The 18,737-nt window shown below is 43.9% G+C and overlaps 1 protein-coding gene across 1 annotated transcript in view; it reads right to left on the bottom strand.

The window, feature by feature from the left end:
• The window catches only part of LOC133133243 (collagen alpha-1(XXIII) chain), a 105,822-nt gene that overhangs the window by 28,424 nt on the left and 58,661 nt on the right, over positions 1-18,737 (bottom strand). The window contains exons 3-5 of the mRNA XM_061249343.1: positions 4,565-4,609; positions 783-790; positions 261-287 (exon numbers count right to left, since the gene is read on the bottom strand). Coding sequence (XP_061105327.1) covers positions 261-287; positions 783-790; positions 4,565-4,609 — 80 coding nt within the window. The remainder of the gene's footprint in view (positions 1-260; positions 288-782; positions 791-4,564; positions 4,610-18,737) is intronic.

The raw sequence follows: 18,737 nt of genomic DNA, 5'->3' as shown, positions 1-18,737 counted from the left end.
GAACTTTCCCACTCCATCTCAGTATGTAGACAGAGACCTACTTGACATGTTAAAACCCCAGATATACAGTACATATAGTAGCGAGAGGAACTTTCATGGCCAGATCGTGAAAGGAAAAATAAGGAAACAAGAGGTAAGAAAACGGAAGAGAACAGTATAACACCACAGAGATAAGAGACAGGTGACACAGATAAGGAGGATGATACAGGCAAGAACATCTGAAGATCTCAGGAAAGAAATAAAGAAATAATGAACTGTACCGGGTAACCGTCACGTCCTGGAGTGCCCTGACAAAGGAAACAGAACAGTAGAGAACATTACGGCATCATCACCTCCCACAGATCGCGTATTTAGATGCCAGTGTGTTAGTCACACCATTTCCCCAAATTCTGCTTCTTTATGATGTTAATATGCTGATCCAAAACTAATCTTGAATACAATAGCTCTTAAATATCTGCACATTCATCATTAGCAAAGTATTTGGCAGGCTATACACCCAGAAGGGAGATACTGTAATTATGTTTACTTGATAAAATGCACTGCACAATATTGCCTGATAAGGCTCCAGACAGTCTGACAATAGAGTAATAGGAACAGGGAACATTCAGTAATAAAACTACTCTCAGCCTCTTACCAGTAAAAGGATCAAGTGTAAGAGTCCTCCAGATAATTTCGGAGCAAACTGGACTGGGTCAGACTGGACCAGAATTAAACTTACAGACTGAGAGGGGTTCTGTTAGAGATAGAGATCCATATCCTGTTTGTGGAGAGGAAGTACTTACTGGAAGTCCTGAAAAACAAAAACAGCCATGGATATGTCAATCAATCATCTGTCAAAAAATCTGTCTCCCTTCATGTGTTGCATACTTTAACCACTATGTAACTTAAACCACTTCACTACAGTTCCAGTTGAATAGAGATGGCGGCCTCTACTTACTCCCTTTCTTTCTCCGTTCTTGTCTTAAATCATAAAACTACAGCTCAGCGAGAAAAGACAGAGCTCCACAGAAATGTGACTAATTGAGGTGGTTAATCCCTGAAAACAGTGTCGAAATGAAGACACCATTCATCTTGTTGCCTTTTTGAGTGCCAAAACCCTGATAGCAGGAGATACGCTAGTTCTGTCTCTAATCAGAGAGAGAGACCAGAAAAGGCAGAATCAAATTCCTTCAAAACAAACTGGATAGATTTTTCTTTGTTTTACCCATAAAGATCACACCGGGAGTGGAGTTCTACAAGGCCATTCCCTTCTGCCAAACCAGCCAGGTCAGCAAAAGCAACGGGTAACAATAGAAACAAGCGGCGGAAAGCACACTGCTGTCGCGGTAAATAAAAAGCCCCCTGATTGGCCCTCATTGAAAACAGATGCTAATAAAAGGCTACGTCTTACATAGAGTCTGGAAACAATGGCTTCTACCAGCTGCAAAGGCATCTCTCCCAATCACCCAGCGTCTGATGTTCACTCTGATTAGATACCGTGAGATTAGATACAATTGGATTAGATCGGATCACATTACTGCTGTTCTTTGATCCGTGCTGCAAGGACTAATAAAACAGATATGAGTAAGGTCAGTAACGTTTTGCTTCAATCGAGATTTCTTCTCCCTTTTACCGATGATGGATCCATTACGTGCATCGTGCAGAGTCTCAGCTCGGCTTTAATCTTGCAGTGTTTCTGGTGAGTAGACACCTCTCACGGCAGAGCATGTGGGCTCAGAGACAATGCCCACAGCTGCTTGTGGTTTCCACCCGCCGCACGTTTCCCAACATTCTGCCCATTAGCTTCATCTTTGACGATATACAGTGTGCATTCTATGGGCTTTTTTTCTGGAATATCTTTTCTTATCCCTACCCACAATGCTCCTTGGAGATTAGAAACCACGGCAACACGATACCAAATGAAACAAACGAAGTGACAGATCTGGGATCACGATGCGACAGCAGGAACTAGATCATCTGCTGCGGCATCTCGTGGAATTATTGCCAGAATTCCCCAAATTTAAGAAGAAACGGTCTATATATAGTACCACAGGTTTTTTTTGCTGTGTTTTTCAGGGGGTTTTTTTGTTCTTTGACCATGACTGGGTTGTAACAGACCCATCCATGGCCACCCTGCCTGTGTGGCTTCTATCCATTGGGGAATCGGTGGGAAGCTGGTGGGAAACTATCCGCAATTCCACGATTCGGCATCCCGCTGGGTCAGGAATCTGGGCCGGGAAGGGAAGACGGGAGCCAGGGACTTGGGGGGAGGTGGGGGCCAAAGGGTTCGGAGATGCCGCTGCTTCCGGAACAAACGCACCCTCGCTCAACCCCATCGGAGGAGGCCAAAGTCATCAGAGGGAGACAAAGGAGCAGTTATTCCTTCTGTCTGCGCATCGTCCGTGAGATCCAAATACACTCCACTGTCTGACCCCCTCTCTCCTCCTCTCCTGAGGCAGACACCCGAGTTCCCTGAGGCATCTCAGCCACAACCTCTCCACAGTTAATGTAGCTACGGAGTGTTGGTGTGTCAGCTAAACGATGGCCTAGTGTTGGTGTCCTTCACCAAGAAACCTTGTTAGTTCAAGTTAAAAAAACCAAGAAAGTGTGCACCCATTCATTGGCAAATTTCTTATCAATTTTTGTGCAATATTCTTTCTTTATTTTGCCTTCCATGGCATTGCAGAAGCTTCTGGAACATGCCAGCCGTCAGTAACCATGGTTTCACCTCTGAGAAAGCACAGTATGCGGCACATTTGGGAAGCGAGGGAAAGTGGAGTGAAAGGAGAGAAATGCCGGAGATACGGGAGACGGAAACATCCACAGAGGCACACCAGGGATACTCTCAGGCCCCCTCCCGAAACAGGAGATGCTGGGTTTGCACAGTCAGGCATGCGGGGGACAGGGACTGGTGGGTGGGTCAGGGGGTCTTATCCCTGGTATTTATCTGCGATATGGAGCCTAGTTCCAGCATGGGAAGTGGAGAGGTCAGCCGTGAGCGTGGCTTCTGACCATGCAACCAGGAACTATCAGAGTGGCATCAGCAGGTCAGATCATCAGCAAACATAAACTGCCTCTTCTCACAGGCATGGGGAGAAGGAGGGGGTGGGGAGGGTGGGAAAGGGAGGGCGCGGGGTTCTTTGGCGGTGGGTGAGGGACAGGATATGCTGCAGTTTATGGGGCATGAAAGCCAATTGCATTTTTTATGTCTAGACAAACACACACACACAATGAAACAAGCAACCAACATGCACCATGCTGACCTGTCTTTCCATCAAATCAGTGGGGGATTACACATGATTACACTTGTGTGTACATGTGTGTATCTGTGTTTGTGTGCAAGGACAGAGGGTAAGCAGCTGCGCTAATTGTTTAATTTTACTGTAATAAGCTCTGAATTCCAAAGGTCTGCTGACACTGTAGTTTTACAGCTATTTTTTGGAAGAGCAGACCACCTCAGTGAAGAACACACAATGGATGTGGACTAAGCTAAAGTCAAACACCCCAATATCCGACTTCTTGGGGCAGTATCTCTATTCAAATTTTGCTTAAATTTACTACATCTTTATTTTTTAAACTCTGATGCAGCATGGCTTCATGTCAAAGCACCAATAAAATGAATCTCACAAAGAAACGGATGTGACATGTTTACAAATGTGTGAGTTAATGTGGAATAGGTAAGGACTAATGTACAGAGAGCTGACATTAGCAGGCTGAAACTCAGGAAGAGCTCTCCAGTGACCCGTACATGAGTCACTGTCAATGAGCAGGAACTGGCCAGTGTGACTCCAACCTGAGTCATAACCTTTTTTCTCCTTTTTCTGGAAAGCTCCTGTCTTAGCTGAGGATTCCCAGGAAAGCTATTGCCTGCAGCGGTCGTTAAACCATACGTGAGCTAAAACGGAATAATATCAGCCACACATTATTAAAAGGTGTAATATCTGCCTTGAATATCACACCAGCAGCATTTCCCGTTTGCCTTTATCCATTTACCCCTTCCGTTCTTTGTTGTCATGAAATTATATCATCTGGGGATATGGAGTCTGTGACTCACATTTAAACATTTTTGTGTTAGCCTATATCTCCAGCACAAACAAAAGACTATATTAGTCACAGGTGAAATGGTGAAGAGGAACGCAGGGGAAAAAAATCCCAAAACCCACAAGCAGGACCACAAGCATGGTGTTGCCCCAAAATCTGGTGCTGGGTTACAGCCTCTAGGCCATTACCGTAATGCTGAAATTATTCACATTTAGTGGGATCAGTGTGGCCACAGTACATGGTGATTTGTCATTTAGCGGATGTGGAGGATGTCGGTACAGGCTGAAAGCTTTGCTAACACAAGCAAACGGCTTTGCTAATACAGATAAAATGTTTCACAAACACAGTTTAATCATTTATTAACACAGGACAATATAGGGTGCCTTTGTTAATATAGGCAGATGGATTTACTAGTGCAGGCAAAGGGCTACACAGATAGAAGCCTTTGGTAACACATACTGCAGGGTTTCATAACACAGTCAAGGTCTCAAGAAAGTTGTGTTAGTTGCCTTGTGTTGTGTTGTCTTAACAAAACGGTTCTCACCTGGATCGCCTCGCTTTCCCATCCTCCCACGTTTTCCTGGTGGACCTAAAAAATAAGATCAACAGGTAAAAATTATTATCATTTTATCCACCTGACTATTTGACTGATTTTCAACATGTCTCTCTCTCTCCTGCTCTCACTCTCTAAGTGTTCGGCAGGACATGATGATGCTCAAACAGTCACTGTTGCATGATCGATGATCCCCCAACATCTGAATTCTCCGATAGTGCCAGGGCCACTTGAACCCCAGGAAGTAGGGATTGTGGAGGCAGACGTACAGTATATATACGTATTTGTATGCATTATACATCTTCTGTATAGATACTGAAAAAATTGCTATATCCATGTAATTCATCCTTTCAAAATGAAAAAATGCAACAGAAAACAGCGAACTTTGAAACACATTGTTTAAAGTGAACTTCACACAACCTACCACGCAGAGAGAAACCTACCGTTCTAAAATCTAAAGGTTTAACATGTCTTCATTTGGGTTATTATATGGGTGTGGCAGATTTCACTCATGCTGGAACCATAAGCACACACAGTGTTAGCCCAGAGGAGAGAGGTAGGAGAACCTGGTCGGGCAAACTGACAATCACCATCTTCCACGCCAAACCTCCAAAACAACAATATTAAATATTAAATATCATCCTGCACTGGAGAATGGTACTGTTGCTATGTTTTATGCATTCCAGTGGGAAATGCAGTCTAGTTATTATTGGGTTGTATATAATAAAGCTCAAATAAATTATGCTTGTGTTGGCTTTTCCATGTGCATGGGAAAATTCCTATGAAAGATCCCCTCAGACCCCCAAAAATTTGAATGATAGAGTTTATGGTATAATTAACAAAAATAGCTTCCCTGGAATTAGTTCTGGGCTCAGAGGTTGATTAGATGAGTTTTACAGTAAGATGATCGCTGTGTCCAACTGCTGACTTCTCCAATAAATATCCCCAAGTACATCCAAGAACATTGGAAACACATCAGCATTTTATTACATTTATTTTGAAAATACAAACGCTTGCAAAGTACACTCTCAGAAATAGGGCAGTACCCTATATGTGCATAAAATTGTACCCCGATCCAAAAATATTTTATTAAATGTAGCTTTTTTGCTTGAAAAAGTACTAATTTGTACCCAAAGAGAACATTACTGTACTTTCAGGGTACATTATGGAAACAAAAACACACCTCTACTGTCACTTATTTCTGAGAGGGTACTGATAAGCTCTGTCCAAAGAGACCGTTGAACAAGAAACATACCTGTAGAGTGGGACGACACACAGATGCTAAATCGCGTATCTGTGGACGTGCTTTTCCCATTAACATGACTGGGGAGTTAATCAACCCCCCCGTGGCAACACCTCCGCTAAGGAGAACCTTCGAGCGATTCTTTCCCTGTCTCTTACAACCCGCTTTACTGGACCGCGTAACGCAGAGACCATGCACAGGAAGGAACTAACGTTCCACTCCGACACACCACACACCTTGCCATGACTAAAATGGACACTGAACTTCACTGGTGCACAACTCAAATGAGACGAAAGCTGTTATCTCTCACAGACTTAATCTTAGTATTAATTCATGTAACATTATGCTGATTTGAGTTCCATCATGTGGCTATTTAGAGAAGCCCAGTAAATATGAATGAACTACAATCACCGCCTACTGAGAATGCGTAAAATAGAACATTTTATGATATAAACCCGCTGCTATACAAAATGTATTGTGCTTTTTAGCACACATTGTGCAATGTCTATTAAACATGTAAGTATAACATAAAGATATAATAAAATATATTCTTCAGATACATAAATGAGACACTCCCGATGCTCCTGGCTGCATCTGATTCAAACAGCAGGAAAAAGCTAGGACACAGGGATAAGCCCACCTGCTGGGGGACAGACAGGGTGTGTGGGAGGTGCTGACACTGAAGCCCGGTTTCTGACTTTTCCCTGAATGCAGAAGGAGGAAGAGGACCTCTCCCGAATACGGGGCAGGGGTCAGTAATCACACGCCCGGGGCAAGTAAAACCAGGTGTGGAACACATAAAACCGCCTGGCCACTTGACTTGCCTGAATGTAAATTAGCCCAGAGTCACTTTCCCAAAGAAATCTGCTCAAATCGTATGCAGCACTAGGCTAGCGTAGAGGTGGTGTGAGAGAAGGAAAACTTGGTCATAAGGCCACATTTGTCTTTGTACTCCCATGGGTCATTCCACCTCCCCACCTCTGGGAAAAGAGATTGAGAGCCTACAGGGGGAAAAGTGGATGGTTCCAATTACAGGGCCTTGGTGAACACCAATGTGATGGTTATGACTACAAGATATGACTCCATCACATGAAACCCTAAAGGACTGTCGGGGCTCAACCCACTTTACAGCAGTGTCTGAGATCCTCAATGTGGTCAAATTGAAGAGGACAGACTGTTGGTTTGTAGCTGGGGCATCAAAATCAATTCAATGTGCTTTAAGTGCAAGTGATTCATTTAGTTAATTTATGCTGATTTAAAGGAAACCACAAATATCTGCAGGCATTATAGCCATCAAGGACTGAAGCTTGACACTCAACATCAACAGCTACTACATCAAAAGCTCCAGAAAGGTGAAGAAGGCTAAAGACAGAAGAGAGGACGGACGCTTCAGCTAACTGAACAGCATCCCTAAAAGCCACCAACCCAGAGCTATGATAGAGACAACTGGACACTTCCCTACAGATCTGTCTGTCGTATTAGGTACTGGAAGACTGATGATTTGATTACCAGGCTACAGAGCTAACAGGCTTGCTTCATGAAGGCTTAGAATTATACTTTGCGTTATAATACGACATAGACCAGGTGTAGTTCCCGTTGGCGCGGGTGGTCTTGATTGGCCGTCGCCACGGTAGCGTGTCTCATTAGGCTTACAGCAACAGAGTGCTGGTGGTCTGCTAGGGTCTGGGGGATAGCCGATATGGTCTGCAGCACTTCTGACAGGTCGATTACGTTTGCGAGGCTCTGAGGGGCGGACTGGACTGTGGGGGGGGAGCCGGGGGTCCGATACGAGAGGCCAGGCGGCGTGAGAAAAGCCCCTCTCCCCCCGCTGGCTACGCGAATACCATTACCGTGGTTACAATGAAAATGCCTGCCCTCCCTGGAGACAAGCGGACCACCACCCTTTCCCGTCTAGACCACGGTTCCGCTAAGCGGGCACGCGGCAGCAGTGAAGCGAGAACTGGAGATGCAGCCGTGTTATCCGATTATAACAGCCCTTAGACAGCCCTGCCGAACAGAAACAGCCCAAGCTACGTTTTTGAAATGGCTTGAAGCTGGTTGACCAGTTCAGACCAGCTCCATGCTCAACATGGTTTAACCAGCTCAAGCTATGCTTTGAAACAGCAGGTAGCTGGTAATTTCAAGCTGGTCATAGCTGAATTTTACAGCAGAAAGAGCTTCCTAAAGTTCTTTGTGGTCTCACAAAATGGCTGCCCTGTGGCTAAGACCTTCTCTACCCCAAGGGTGAGTTTGTATCTCTATATGTATTCTGTATATAATGATTTGCATGTAAAACACATGAGTATAGTGAGACACATAAATAAATGAAAACCTGCTCACATGTTTCAGAAGCATTGATGTGGATGCTATTTAACACCCAAGCATGCAAAAGCATGCATAAATTGAGAAATCAACACAGACCGTGCCCTTGACAGTTGTAGCCAGAAGTACCACAGGGTGACGTGCAATGGGTGATTTCATCACCCAGAGTACGGCAGGGTTTATTCCGTTAGGGGTCTATGAGTCATCGCTCTCTAGCGAGCCCTGCTCGTCAATAGGCTGACCGGGGACTGCATGTCAAAGCTGCATATGACAGTCTGCCTCCGAATCCACTCTATGCAAGATCGGCTGTGGACCGGTGTGAAATAAGCAAGCTGGCTCAATAAAATACTAATTTTATACATGAATCATAATGTTAATTAAAGTCTTTCCTAAAGAATAGACATTTCGAATCTTGCAGTAGAGACGAGTGTTCCGTAGAGCTGAAGGGTGGGAGAGGTGAGATGACAGTGACCAGACGTGCCTCTGTAAGATGATCTGACCTTTCAATGTACAGCCAGTTGTTCTCAGCAAGGAGGACAAAATAGAGCTAAAGCACTGCTAAATCACATCATTGGGGTCATGGTGGTGAAATACTGAGTCAGCTACCCCTTCAAAGAGTAGCCTTAAGCCTTTTTTAGAATGTTTTTCAACATTACAAGTAAGTGTTCTAGAACCGTTTTCAATTACCAGTTGTGATTATAGCATCAGCATTAAACATTCAGTTAAGAACATAATAATCACATTTATATTTGTTACATTACAGTTATTTAGGTGACGCTTTTATCCAAACCAACTTACAGGCGTTGAGGCCAAGCAGGGGCCAATGCCCACTGGGGCAATGTGACGTTAAGGGCCTTGTTCAATGGCCTAACAGCCGCATAGATTTTATTGCGATCTCATTGAGGCCACACTGAGGCTTGAACCGCCAAACGTTCAGGTCTCAGTCAAGCAACTTAACCACTCAGCTATAGGCTGCCCCATTTGTGAGGCTACATCTTAAACTTGAAGAGTTAATATGCACCCCCTCCACACCCACAGCCTCCCCCACCTCCCACACACTGCCCAGCCCGGAGAACGATGAACCTCTGTGGACAAGGCCTGTAGGCTTGTGTAATTCTGTGGATCTGTTTTTGTAGTCTGTGAAAAAGGTGATGTGTGTTTAGGCAAGCGTTGAGCAGTTTACAAACTGCAGCTGTGTGAGAGAGGTTCTGTTAGTTCTCCCGAAAGGAAGCTGCTGGTTGGGGCGGTAGGGGCTCTCTTGAAGGTGGGACGTGACTTCTAAGCACAGCTCAGCACTCAGGATCTTCGCACATCAGGTGTTCACACTTTAAACCTCAACGGTTAACCTTAAACAGAAAACTACAACTCCCACGAGAGGAAGCAGCCCATGTTCCAGACTGACCTATGCAAAAGGCTGAAGATGAAGCCATCTTGGAGACAGACGTTTCAAAGAGGATAAGTCAATTCCAGAGTGGCATGCAATAAAAGTGATTTACATAAAAGAGTGACTCCATGCTCGTAGACAGTAGCGGAAAATTCCATCCTCCTATCTGGCTCCTGGTTCTCATTTAGCAATTAGCTTCGTCTGCGCATTCCTGGTCCTAAAATTCCACACTGCAAGATGTGCACCAGGCATTGGCATTGACTGTACTGTATGTTACACCGCCTATTTCAAGCAGATCCAATAACACTTGACTAGCGGTAGGAGATGGTCTGCACTGTGCGAAACGTCCTGCTTAGACACTGGCTTCCAGTGAGCAGACGTGCCCCATGGTCTGGTACTAAATCCTAACCATGTCAGCAGTGACCGAATCACACAAAGAGAGGCAGAATGTAGTGGACTGTACTACACTTATTTTGTCTTGCCCCAACAGCTCAGGCAAACAAAGCAGCCGGTACACTTTAGTGGTAGGAAAAGGCAAGCAATGCTGGGCTGAATGGCCCGTTGTCGCCATCGTTTTATGCTATGTTATGCTATATTGATGGATTCTGCAGCAAGGAAACGATCCGACCTACACTTGGGTGGAAGATAAAGAGCCAAAACTGGGTAAAAATTTGGTTGGAAATAGGAGGGGTGGGTGGGGGAGCATTGGTTTGGTTGGGAAACTGTCCCGGAACATACGCGGTTTTGACGAGGCACCAAGCACAAAATGTGCAGGCCCCGTCCTGTGAGCAAGTGGCTTGTGGCTCCTGGGTCACTGCCGCCCCCCCCCCCCCCCCCCCAACTGCCAAGATACCCCCCCCCCCCCCCGCAAACCGCCAGCACACTCATCTTACACGTCAGATAATCACCAGCCATGTTATATGCATCCGTTATATGCAATGATTCACCGTACAAAGCGATGCTACAACAATTACATCGTCCTGCGTGAGTGGCGTGCTGCGAGGGGAACCGTTAAGTCCGCGGTAAGTGACATGTAAAATCCATTACCGAGAGCAACGGTAGTAAAGGGAGTAATTTATCTGTCTGGATCATACTGTAAACGGAAAGACACAGACCATCACAAGGGTCTGGAGCCCACAGCACTCCACGGAAATAATGATGAAAAACATGCAAATACAAATGGATATCAACCACCACTGGTCATGACTGCACAGCCAATCAAAATCCCATCTGCTTTCATATAAACACGCTCCTATGTCTCTGTGCATCTGAAGGAAAATGAGATTTTATTAGCCAGAAAGGCACAGCAGGAAAGACAGTAAGAGTAACTGTATCTCTATTAAACTGTGAAGGGGAGAAAACCCAAATGCAGTTCTTTATTTCAGCACTGCAACTGTCTTCAATAACCTGCCCAATGAAAACAATAAGCTGCTCCATATTTATAGGCAGAACTGCATGAAAGCAGAAATCATATTTTTGGTCATATTCCCCACAGATGTTAAAGAAGCTTATTAACACAAGACCCTGCAAGACTTTTATCTGGATTCAGTTGACTCTGAATAAGGCCGTTTCTTTTCTTTCCTTCACCATGAATGAGTGAATTAACTAATTAATGAAAATGCCATAAATGTTTTAATGTACAAACAATCAGAAGGGTTGTTTCCAAAGGGAAACTCAATATTTATTAGTAAAAAATGCCATACCAAGTTCTCAATAGACAAATAACTACAAAAAATAATGAATTTCCAGCTAAATTAAAAATGACTTATTCTTTCCAATAGCACACCATAAATATAAAAAGCATCTTTTTAATTTCCGTTTAGCAACAGAGTTTGAGTCTGCAGAGAGACAAATAGCAACACTGTTTTGATTAATCCCAGGAAACCTCCCAACAATAACTCTCTGTGATGGAACAGGGCTTCAGGCCTTTGTAGTCTTGTAAACGTCTGCTTTGGAAGCAGACCCAGTGCCCTAACAAAGTGACTGTCATCCTGTTTTCCCCCTGCTGATAAATGACTGTAGAGTGGGCCCCAGACTGCCTGAACAAGCTGCAAAGCCTGTTACTCAGTAAATGAACACGCTTTCCACTTTGCTATTCAGCCTTTACCAGAAAGCAGACTCCTGCCCCCTTTCTGTACCAATTTAAATGATCTACTCATGACTCTACTGGAGATTGCAATGCACTGGGTCTGTGCAAGCAACAATTCATAACTCTGTATACTGGGGGACGCTAAAACAACATCAGAGATGCAAAATTGGAGTCCGTAATCCAAGATGAAGATTCCATACTTAATAGGTTACTCTTTCTTCAGTTGCATATGTAAGGCAATTACTGAGATTAAGCTAGAAGCCTTTATTATGCATACATTACATATTTGTACACACTGAATTACTGCTTTTGTAAACATTAAGAAAATGATGGATTAGTGGAACGCAACGCTTTATCTGAGACTGATGACAAAACAGGCTGAGTAGAAAAAAACAACAATTTCCAAGACACATATGAACTAAATATGGGAAACACTGAATGTAAACCAAAACAATCTGAGTTCTCCGGTAGTTAATCCTTCAGATTTATACACCAACATCGTGCTCCGATACTATCTTAAATGAACCGTCTGTGCACTCCCTGCTATGCCAGGGATTAGCGTAAATTCCTTGAGAAAGCCAGCGGATTCCAGAGGGAATCCAGGCCTTCCAGTGAAAGTCCAAATGTATAAACAGCAATGATGGGAGGGAGAGGGCTTCCCCACGAAAGGTGGAGCTACTGTGTGCTGCCAATTACGGACTCATAGAAATCTATACTAATGCTACTTAATACTATCTAATAATACTACTACTATTATGACTACTACTACTGCTACTACGACTATTACTATTGCTACTATTACTACTACTAATACTAGTACTTCTACGACTATTACTGCTACTACAACTACTACTACATTAAGGTCAATGTGCAATATCTCTTCAACATATTATTCGATGTGTCACCAACTCTGTTCACTCTGGACCTGCATGATGTAGTTCTATGGTATTAGACATAGTAAACATACCATAAGAACCATCACAGGTGGGTTGTCCTTATGTCAATAGACAAAGCAGCCAGGATAAAGGCTAACCTCCCTGCCTAGCATGGACTTCGAGGAGAAGACAGCAAGTCTCTGAAATATACTAAAAGAACATTTCTTACCTTTTGGGGGAGTGGGTGGAGGGGATGGGGTCACACACAGTTCACAGGGTGAAGGTGCATCAGCAGGCCATCGTAGTTTCGACACCAGAAACGTGTTTGGAAAATTAATCCTCTCTGTACAAGGGAGGAAGCCTGGGCCCACTATCAACAAACCGTTCATTCTCCTCTCTAACTGGATTAAAGTGTGCAAATATAAGGCAGGACCTGAGTGCCAATGTATGCAAAGAGAATCTACCTTCAGTGTAATTTGCCAAGGTTACAGTCATGCCATACCTAGGTTGTGAACATGAAAGTAATTGAAACCCAAATGTCTCTTAAGAGGGTGCTTTTGATTAAACTACCTGCTTGTCACTGGTTGACCACAATTAAAATGTGCGGTCAACTGATGTGCGGTCCCTTGCCTGTTTTTCCTCGCACATCAAAGTGAAGACAGCACTTCGGCTGAGTGCTGCCACTTTCTGATTATGTTTTTATGATTATACCCCCCCCCCCCCCCCCCCGCCCGGGATCCTTCCTGACATTTCCTTGGACCAGGTTGCCCAAAGTGTGGAGCATACACAGCCAAACCAGAATCTGGCCAAAATATTACAATTCCCATATGCAAGCGTGAAGAGCAACATTTTCCAAGAGTATGTACTGTATGTTTCAGTGCTTGATACTAGCCATTACAACATGGCCCCGCATAGCCAATTATGTTCATATAAACATTACTTTGGTCAGTTGCTGGCACATTAATATGGGACTAAGATTCTGACCTTATTTATGTGTGCACAAATAATAACATGCTGTCACTCATGATTAGAACCAACCGCATCATTTCAGTGATATTTTCCCCTTTCCGCATTACTTTTTTCGGATGAGTGACTTACCAATCCTTCGGTTGGCCAAACCAGCCAAACCAGCCAAACCAAGGGTGTTGGCAGGCCGTGGCTTGGGCACGTCCGCATCAGATGACACGGCTCATGAAACACAGGAGAACTGAGCTGTGACAGGAGCCTCATCTTTCAGCCATGCTAGCCATAATTGCAGAAAACAAGGCCCATCCAGAAATTTTCAAGTACCCAATCCCATGCATGCTGGGATAATACTTGCTTAATTTATGCTACAAATTAATAAGAATTTGATGGAATTAACCAGAATAGAATTTCTGTGAACTATACAAATAAGTGTGACAGATATTCAGTGCTACAGTATGTGCATCATTGCTATGCAAGCATAACACCCTTGAGCCATCTACTGTATAGTTTTAGGATATTGGTGAACATATTGAGGAGTGGGGTGGGGGTCTTTGATGATTCCTCCACATAAAATATTTCAAGATCCTACAGACCCTTAGTCTGTGGCTGACCTCGTCAAATCAAACCACAACTTTTGATCAGGAATTCTGGAGACTGAGATAGCCATTGCAAAACAGTAATTTTGTGGAAAGTTAACCTTTTCTTCATTGATTTGACGTAGGCTTACATTCCAGCAATCATCTTGTTGAAAGATACATTTGTGGCTATGTCTGGGCTTTCTGGCAGACATAACCTTTTTTGGGCAAAATATGTTGGTACTTGGACTTCATGGTTGCATTGAGCTGAATAAGAGTTTCAACGCCAGTAGGCGTCAAACAGCCAAGTAACAGTCACCACATTTCACCATATGTTTTCAACAAACGCTTTCTTCAACCTTCAATCCCAATACCAGTGACAAAGGTGATGATGAAGGTAATGTCATGCAGGAAAAAAGGTCCTTATTAATTTTTGTACCCTCAAAAGAGGCTTTTTCTGGCAACGCTTCCAATCATCATATTAACATGGAGTTTGGAACCTGATGGTATAAGCCTAATCTTTCAGTTGTATGCTAATATACTAAATTCTAGACTGAATAAATAGAACATAAATAAATGCTTACATGAACTCCACACTTGCAGGAAATGTCAAAAAGACAGTAGCATAAGCTGGCCCACAGTGGCTCAGTGGAGACCCAGCACACCCTCCAGTGAACGTCAAAAGACCGTCGGGGGTGCGCCGGATTCATTTCCACAGGAAGCCCCGTGGTGACCCCACGCGACGTGAACCCACAATTCCCGCTAACGTTTCCCAGGCCCCTCACCCCCCTATCACCTCCCCACTCATGCCCCTCACCATTCCTGCATATAGGAGCCCATCCACACAGTACAGTGCATCACGGGGACAGGCTAAATCCAATTTGAAAGCAAGCCTTTGATTGTGTTTGACCGTGGCGCCGTTCGCGGTAACGTTTGGCCCATCTCTGGAAACGCTGACAGCTCTGTCTCCTCTCCAATGTCACGCTGTGGGATCCCGGCCGCCATTTTGGCTCCTGTGAATGTCAGATGTACCGTAGATGCCAAGGTGAATATGCATCCACGTCAACAGCCCTCCACACCAGTGGGTATTTTATGATGTTTTGAGAAACAAATAATTGACGAAGAAAATGCAGCTCTTGCGGCTGGTAGTAATAACGACTGCCACGAAAAAGTCAAATGTAATTTACACATTAAATAACGGTACTTATATACAGTGGGTCCCAAATTATTGGCACCTTTAATAAAAATGGAGGAAAAAGACTGCCTATAATATGGTTGAAAATAAAGCTTCTGTCAATAACTGCATGATTATTTAGTTTACAGCACTTTGTGCATATTTATCAAGGGTGCCAATAATTCTGCAGCCCGCTGTATTTTGCTGGAACTACCAGGTATGCTAACAGGGTTTCTACCCCTCAGGTCAGTGATATCAGAAGCCAGAAGAGATAAACAACAAAAAAAAGCACAGACTGCAAACTCAACATTCTCTGTGTTAACACTACACTGGACAATGTCTCAGGAGAATGTTTTAACCTTCAGCGTGGCTGACCCTTGCCAGGAGAATCCGGAGTGGGATGCAAACGGTCTGGATTACTTTCACAGCCCCGCGGTGACTCCCTTCTCTTTCTCACTCCGACGTTCCCAGGATATCAGAAAGAACAGGGAATAAGTCATTCAGGAAAAGACACGGCTGTTTGCCATCTAACAGCACAAGGCCTCCACTGTTCCACGGAGGAACACCTTCCACACACCACTGGCCTGGTTCTGTTGGTTCTTAGTTTAAAACCATGAATTCTAAAATTCTCAAAAAACAATCAGTGTTTGAAATTTTAAAGAAATGAAGGCATAGAGAATTAAATTTTCTGAATGGGATGGGGGGAAATCCAAAAAGATGTGAACCCACTGCTAATGGGTAATGGGTCACCTCACCCTCTAATGGATCCTAGTAATCAACTGTAATAGTCACTTGTAGTTATCCTTTTACCTACCCAAGCGCCTGTATATTTATCAAATATGAACTGATGGATATCTTATTACATACAGTATAATGACTGATATCGATATGTGAAACTGAAAATTTCCAATACTGTACTACACTGACCACATCATTTATTTTTCCTCAATTTTTCAAATAGCATTTTTTCCTGCTTTTACTTCTATGATTTCCTATAGACGTCACTCGGTCCTTCATCTTTATATAGCTTCCAAGAACTCAAGGAGGAAACAATTATTCCGTTGAATAAAGCACTCGAAATCTAAATCCAGGGAACCCACTGCAGCTACACGTGACTTCCTTTCAGCGGGAAAAACACTCATGATGGAATTAGCATTTTGTATAGATCCTGTATGTCCCTCCGATTAGAGGGATTACACTACGGAACATGTTCAGGAAGGTAGATCACCTGGGGCTGTGCCTGAAATAGCATCAGAGGCCATGGCCTGACTGAGAGGGTGACTGGGATCCATTTATACAGGTCTGGACATTTCAATAGAATGGCTGGAGTTATATTTAATGTCTAAATGCTTCAATAGCAGCAGCCGAGCTCATATGGTAAATTGATAGGCATTTATATAGCGCCTTTATCCAAAGCGCTGTACAACTGATGCTTCTCCATTCACCCATTCAAACACACACTCACACACCGATGGTGAATTGGCTGCCGTGCAAGGCCCCGACCAGCTCGTCAGGAGCAATTGGGGGGTTGGGTGTCTTGCTCAGGGACACTTCGACACAGCCCGGGCGGGGGATCGAACCGGCAACCCTCCGACTGCCAGACGACGGCTCTTCGTGCCTGAGCCATGTCGCCCCCTCATATAATCAGCTTCAGCAGGAAAGAGTGCTGATCCTTTACATCTCTCTCCCTGATTGATGGATGCCTAAGCCTTTATCACTGATGTTCATGGTGCTCTTTCTCTCTCTCTCTCTCTCTCTCTCTCTCTCTCTCTCTCTCTCTCTCTCTCTCTCAGACTCTGTACAGACACTGTGTGTGTTTGTGTGCATGTGTGTGGCTGCATGCGTGCGTGTGTGTGTATGTGAGTGTGTGTACAGTATGTGTGTGTGTGTCCATGTGTGACTGCATGTGCGTGTGTTTGTGCATGCATGTGTGAGTATGTGTGTGTGTGCATGCGTGTGTGTGATTGTATGCGTGTGTATGTGCATACGTGTGTATGTATGGGTGTGCGCGTGTGTGTGCATGTGTGAGTGAGTGTGTATGTGCGTGCATTCATGCATGACTGTATGTGCATGTGTCTGTGTGAGTATGTGTATGCGTGTGTATGTGTGAGTGTGTGTGTGTGAGTGTGTGCATGCGTGACTGTATGTGCATGTGTGTGTGTGAGTATGTGTATGCGTGTGTATGTGTATGTGTGAGTGTGTGTGTGTGAGTGTGTGCACGCGTGACTGTATGTGCATGTGTCTGTGTGAGTATGTGTATGCGTGTGTAAGTGTGAGTGTGTGCATGCGTGACTGCATGTGCATGTGTATGAGCATGTGTCTGTGTGTGTGTGTGTGATATGTGCAGGCATGCATCCCTTTCTTGTTTCCTCCAAGACCAACATGACTCAAACTCTAAAGGAGAACATTTTCTGATGTTTTTTTTTTCTTCTTTACAGTACGCATGGAGGCAAACCATGAAAACAACCAAAGTCCTTTAGTGCTTTAGTGCTGTCATCCATGAAAGCACAGGCTTAAATCCTTCAACTCTGCTTCATATTAAAAAATAGTCATTCCACTTTAATAAAGAGTAGGACATGCACTCTCTTGGCTTGGAACAGCAGAACTGTCCAAACAGGCTGTCAAATAAAAGTGGAGAGGTTTAGAGTAGACGAGCTCTTTCGCGTCGGTTGCGTTTCCTGACATGCATTGACAAGTGCGAGCTAGCGGTGGAGAGCTGGAGGAAGCTGACTGTCTCTATTCCAGAGTCTGGTTTAATCCATACGCTTCCATCTCTTTCCCAGCTTCCACATGTGGTCTCAACTGCTCCCTGGCAATGAAAGAAAGCCCAGGCTCCAGAACTATACAGGGAATACATAAATCAAATGCCCCCGCTTATACAGTACAGTTTCAGACAGTTTACATGTCAAAGGTGATTCTGATGGGCATGGTCTGCCATCAGTTTATGGGTTGAAAATTAGTATGTTCCATATGTGTGCCACAGAGAATTTGGTCTTCAAGCTTTACGAAGATCGGTCGGCTAATTTAAAGGTTTGTAGTTCATGAGGAAATACAGTTGAGTAGCACAAATTGCGATTCATATCTTTTCCAATTATTTCATTTGGCTGAAATACTTGGCCAGGTATTGCATAGTGTCAGTGGAAAGGTCCATATTGTCCATAAAAATCATTACATTCCTATAGCCTATTTACATTACACACAGCTTTATGATCGCGGAATGACTGTGCAGTTTATACCCTGACTTGTATCTTTAGTATAAGCCCAAACATCAAAGTTTCTGTTCCTTCAACACCTCTCTCAGTATTTCAGCACCGCAAGCACATCAGTGTGTTCTCTCCTACGCTGCGAGACTAGGAAAGTGTGACCAGATGGAGCTGTACAATTTATGGGAGAAGATTTCAGCAGCCATTATCAGCAGTATTTTCTTTGAAGTCCGGTTTGAGTATATACAATATGGACCTTGTGAATTGATTATGAATAGTCAATGTATTCACAGTTATGTTTTGAAGACATGTAAGGGTAGTACATGCCATTTT

The sequence above is a fragment of the Conger conger genome, chromosome 7 (assembly GCF_963514075.1).
Source record: "Conger conger chromosome 7, fConCon1.1, whole genome shotgun sequence".
NCBI lineage: Eukaryota > Metazoa > Chordata > Actinopteri > Anguilliformes > Congridae > Conger > Conger conger.
Note: the sequence above shows the minus strand (reverse complement) of the source record. Positions and strands in the feature narration are given on the sequence as shown.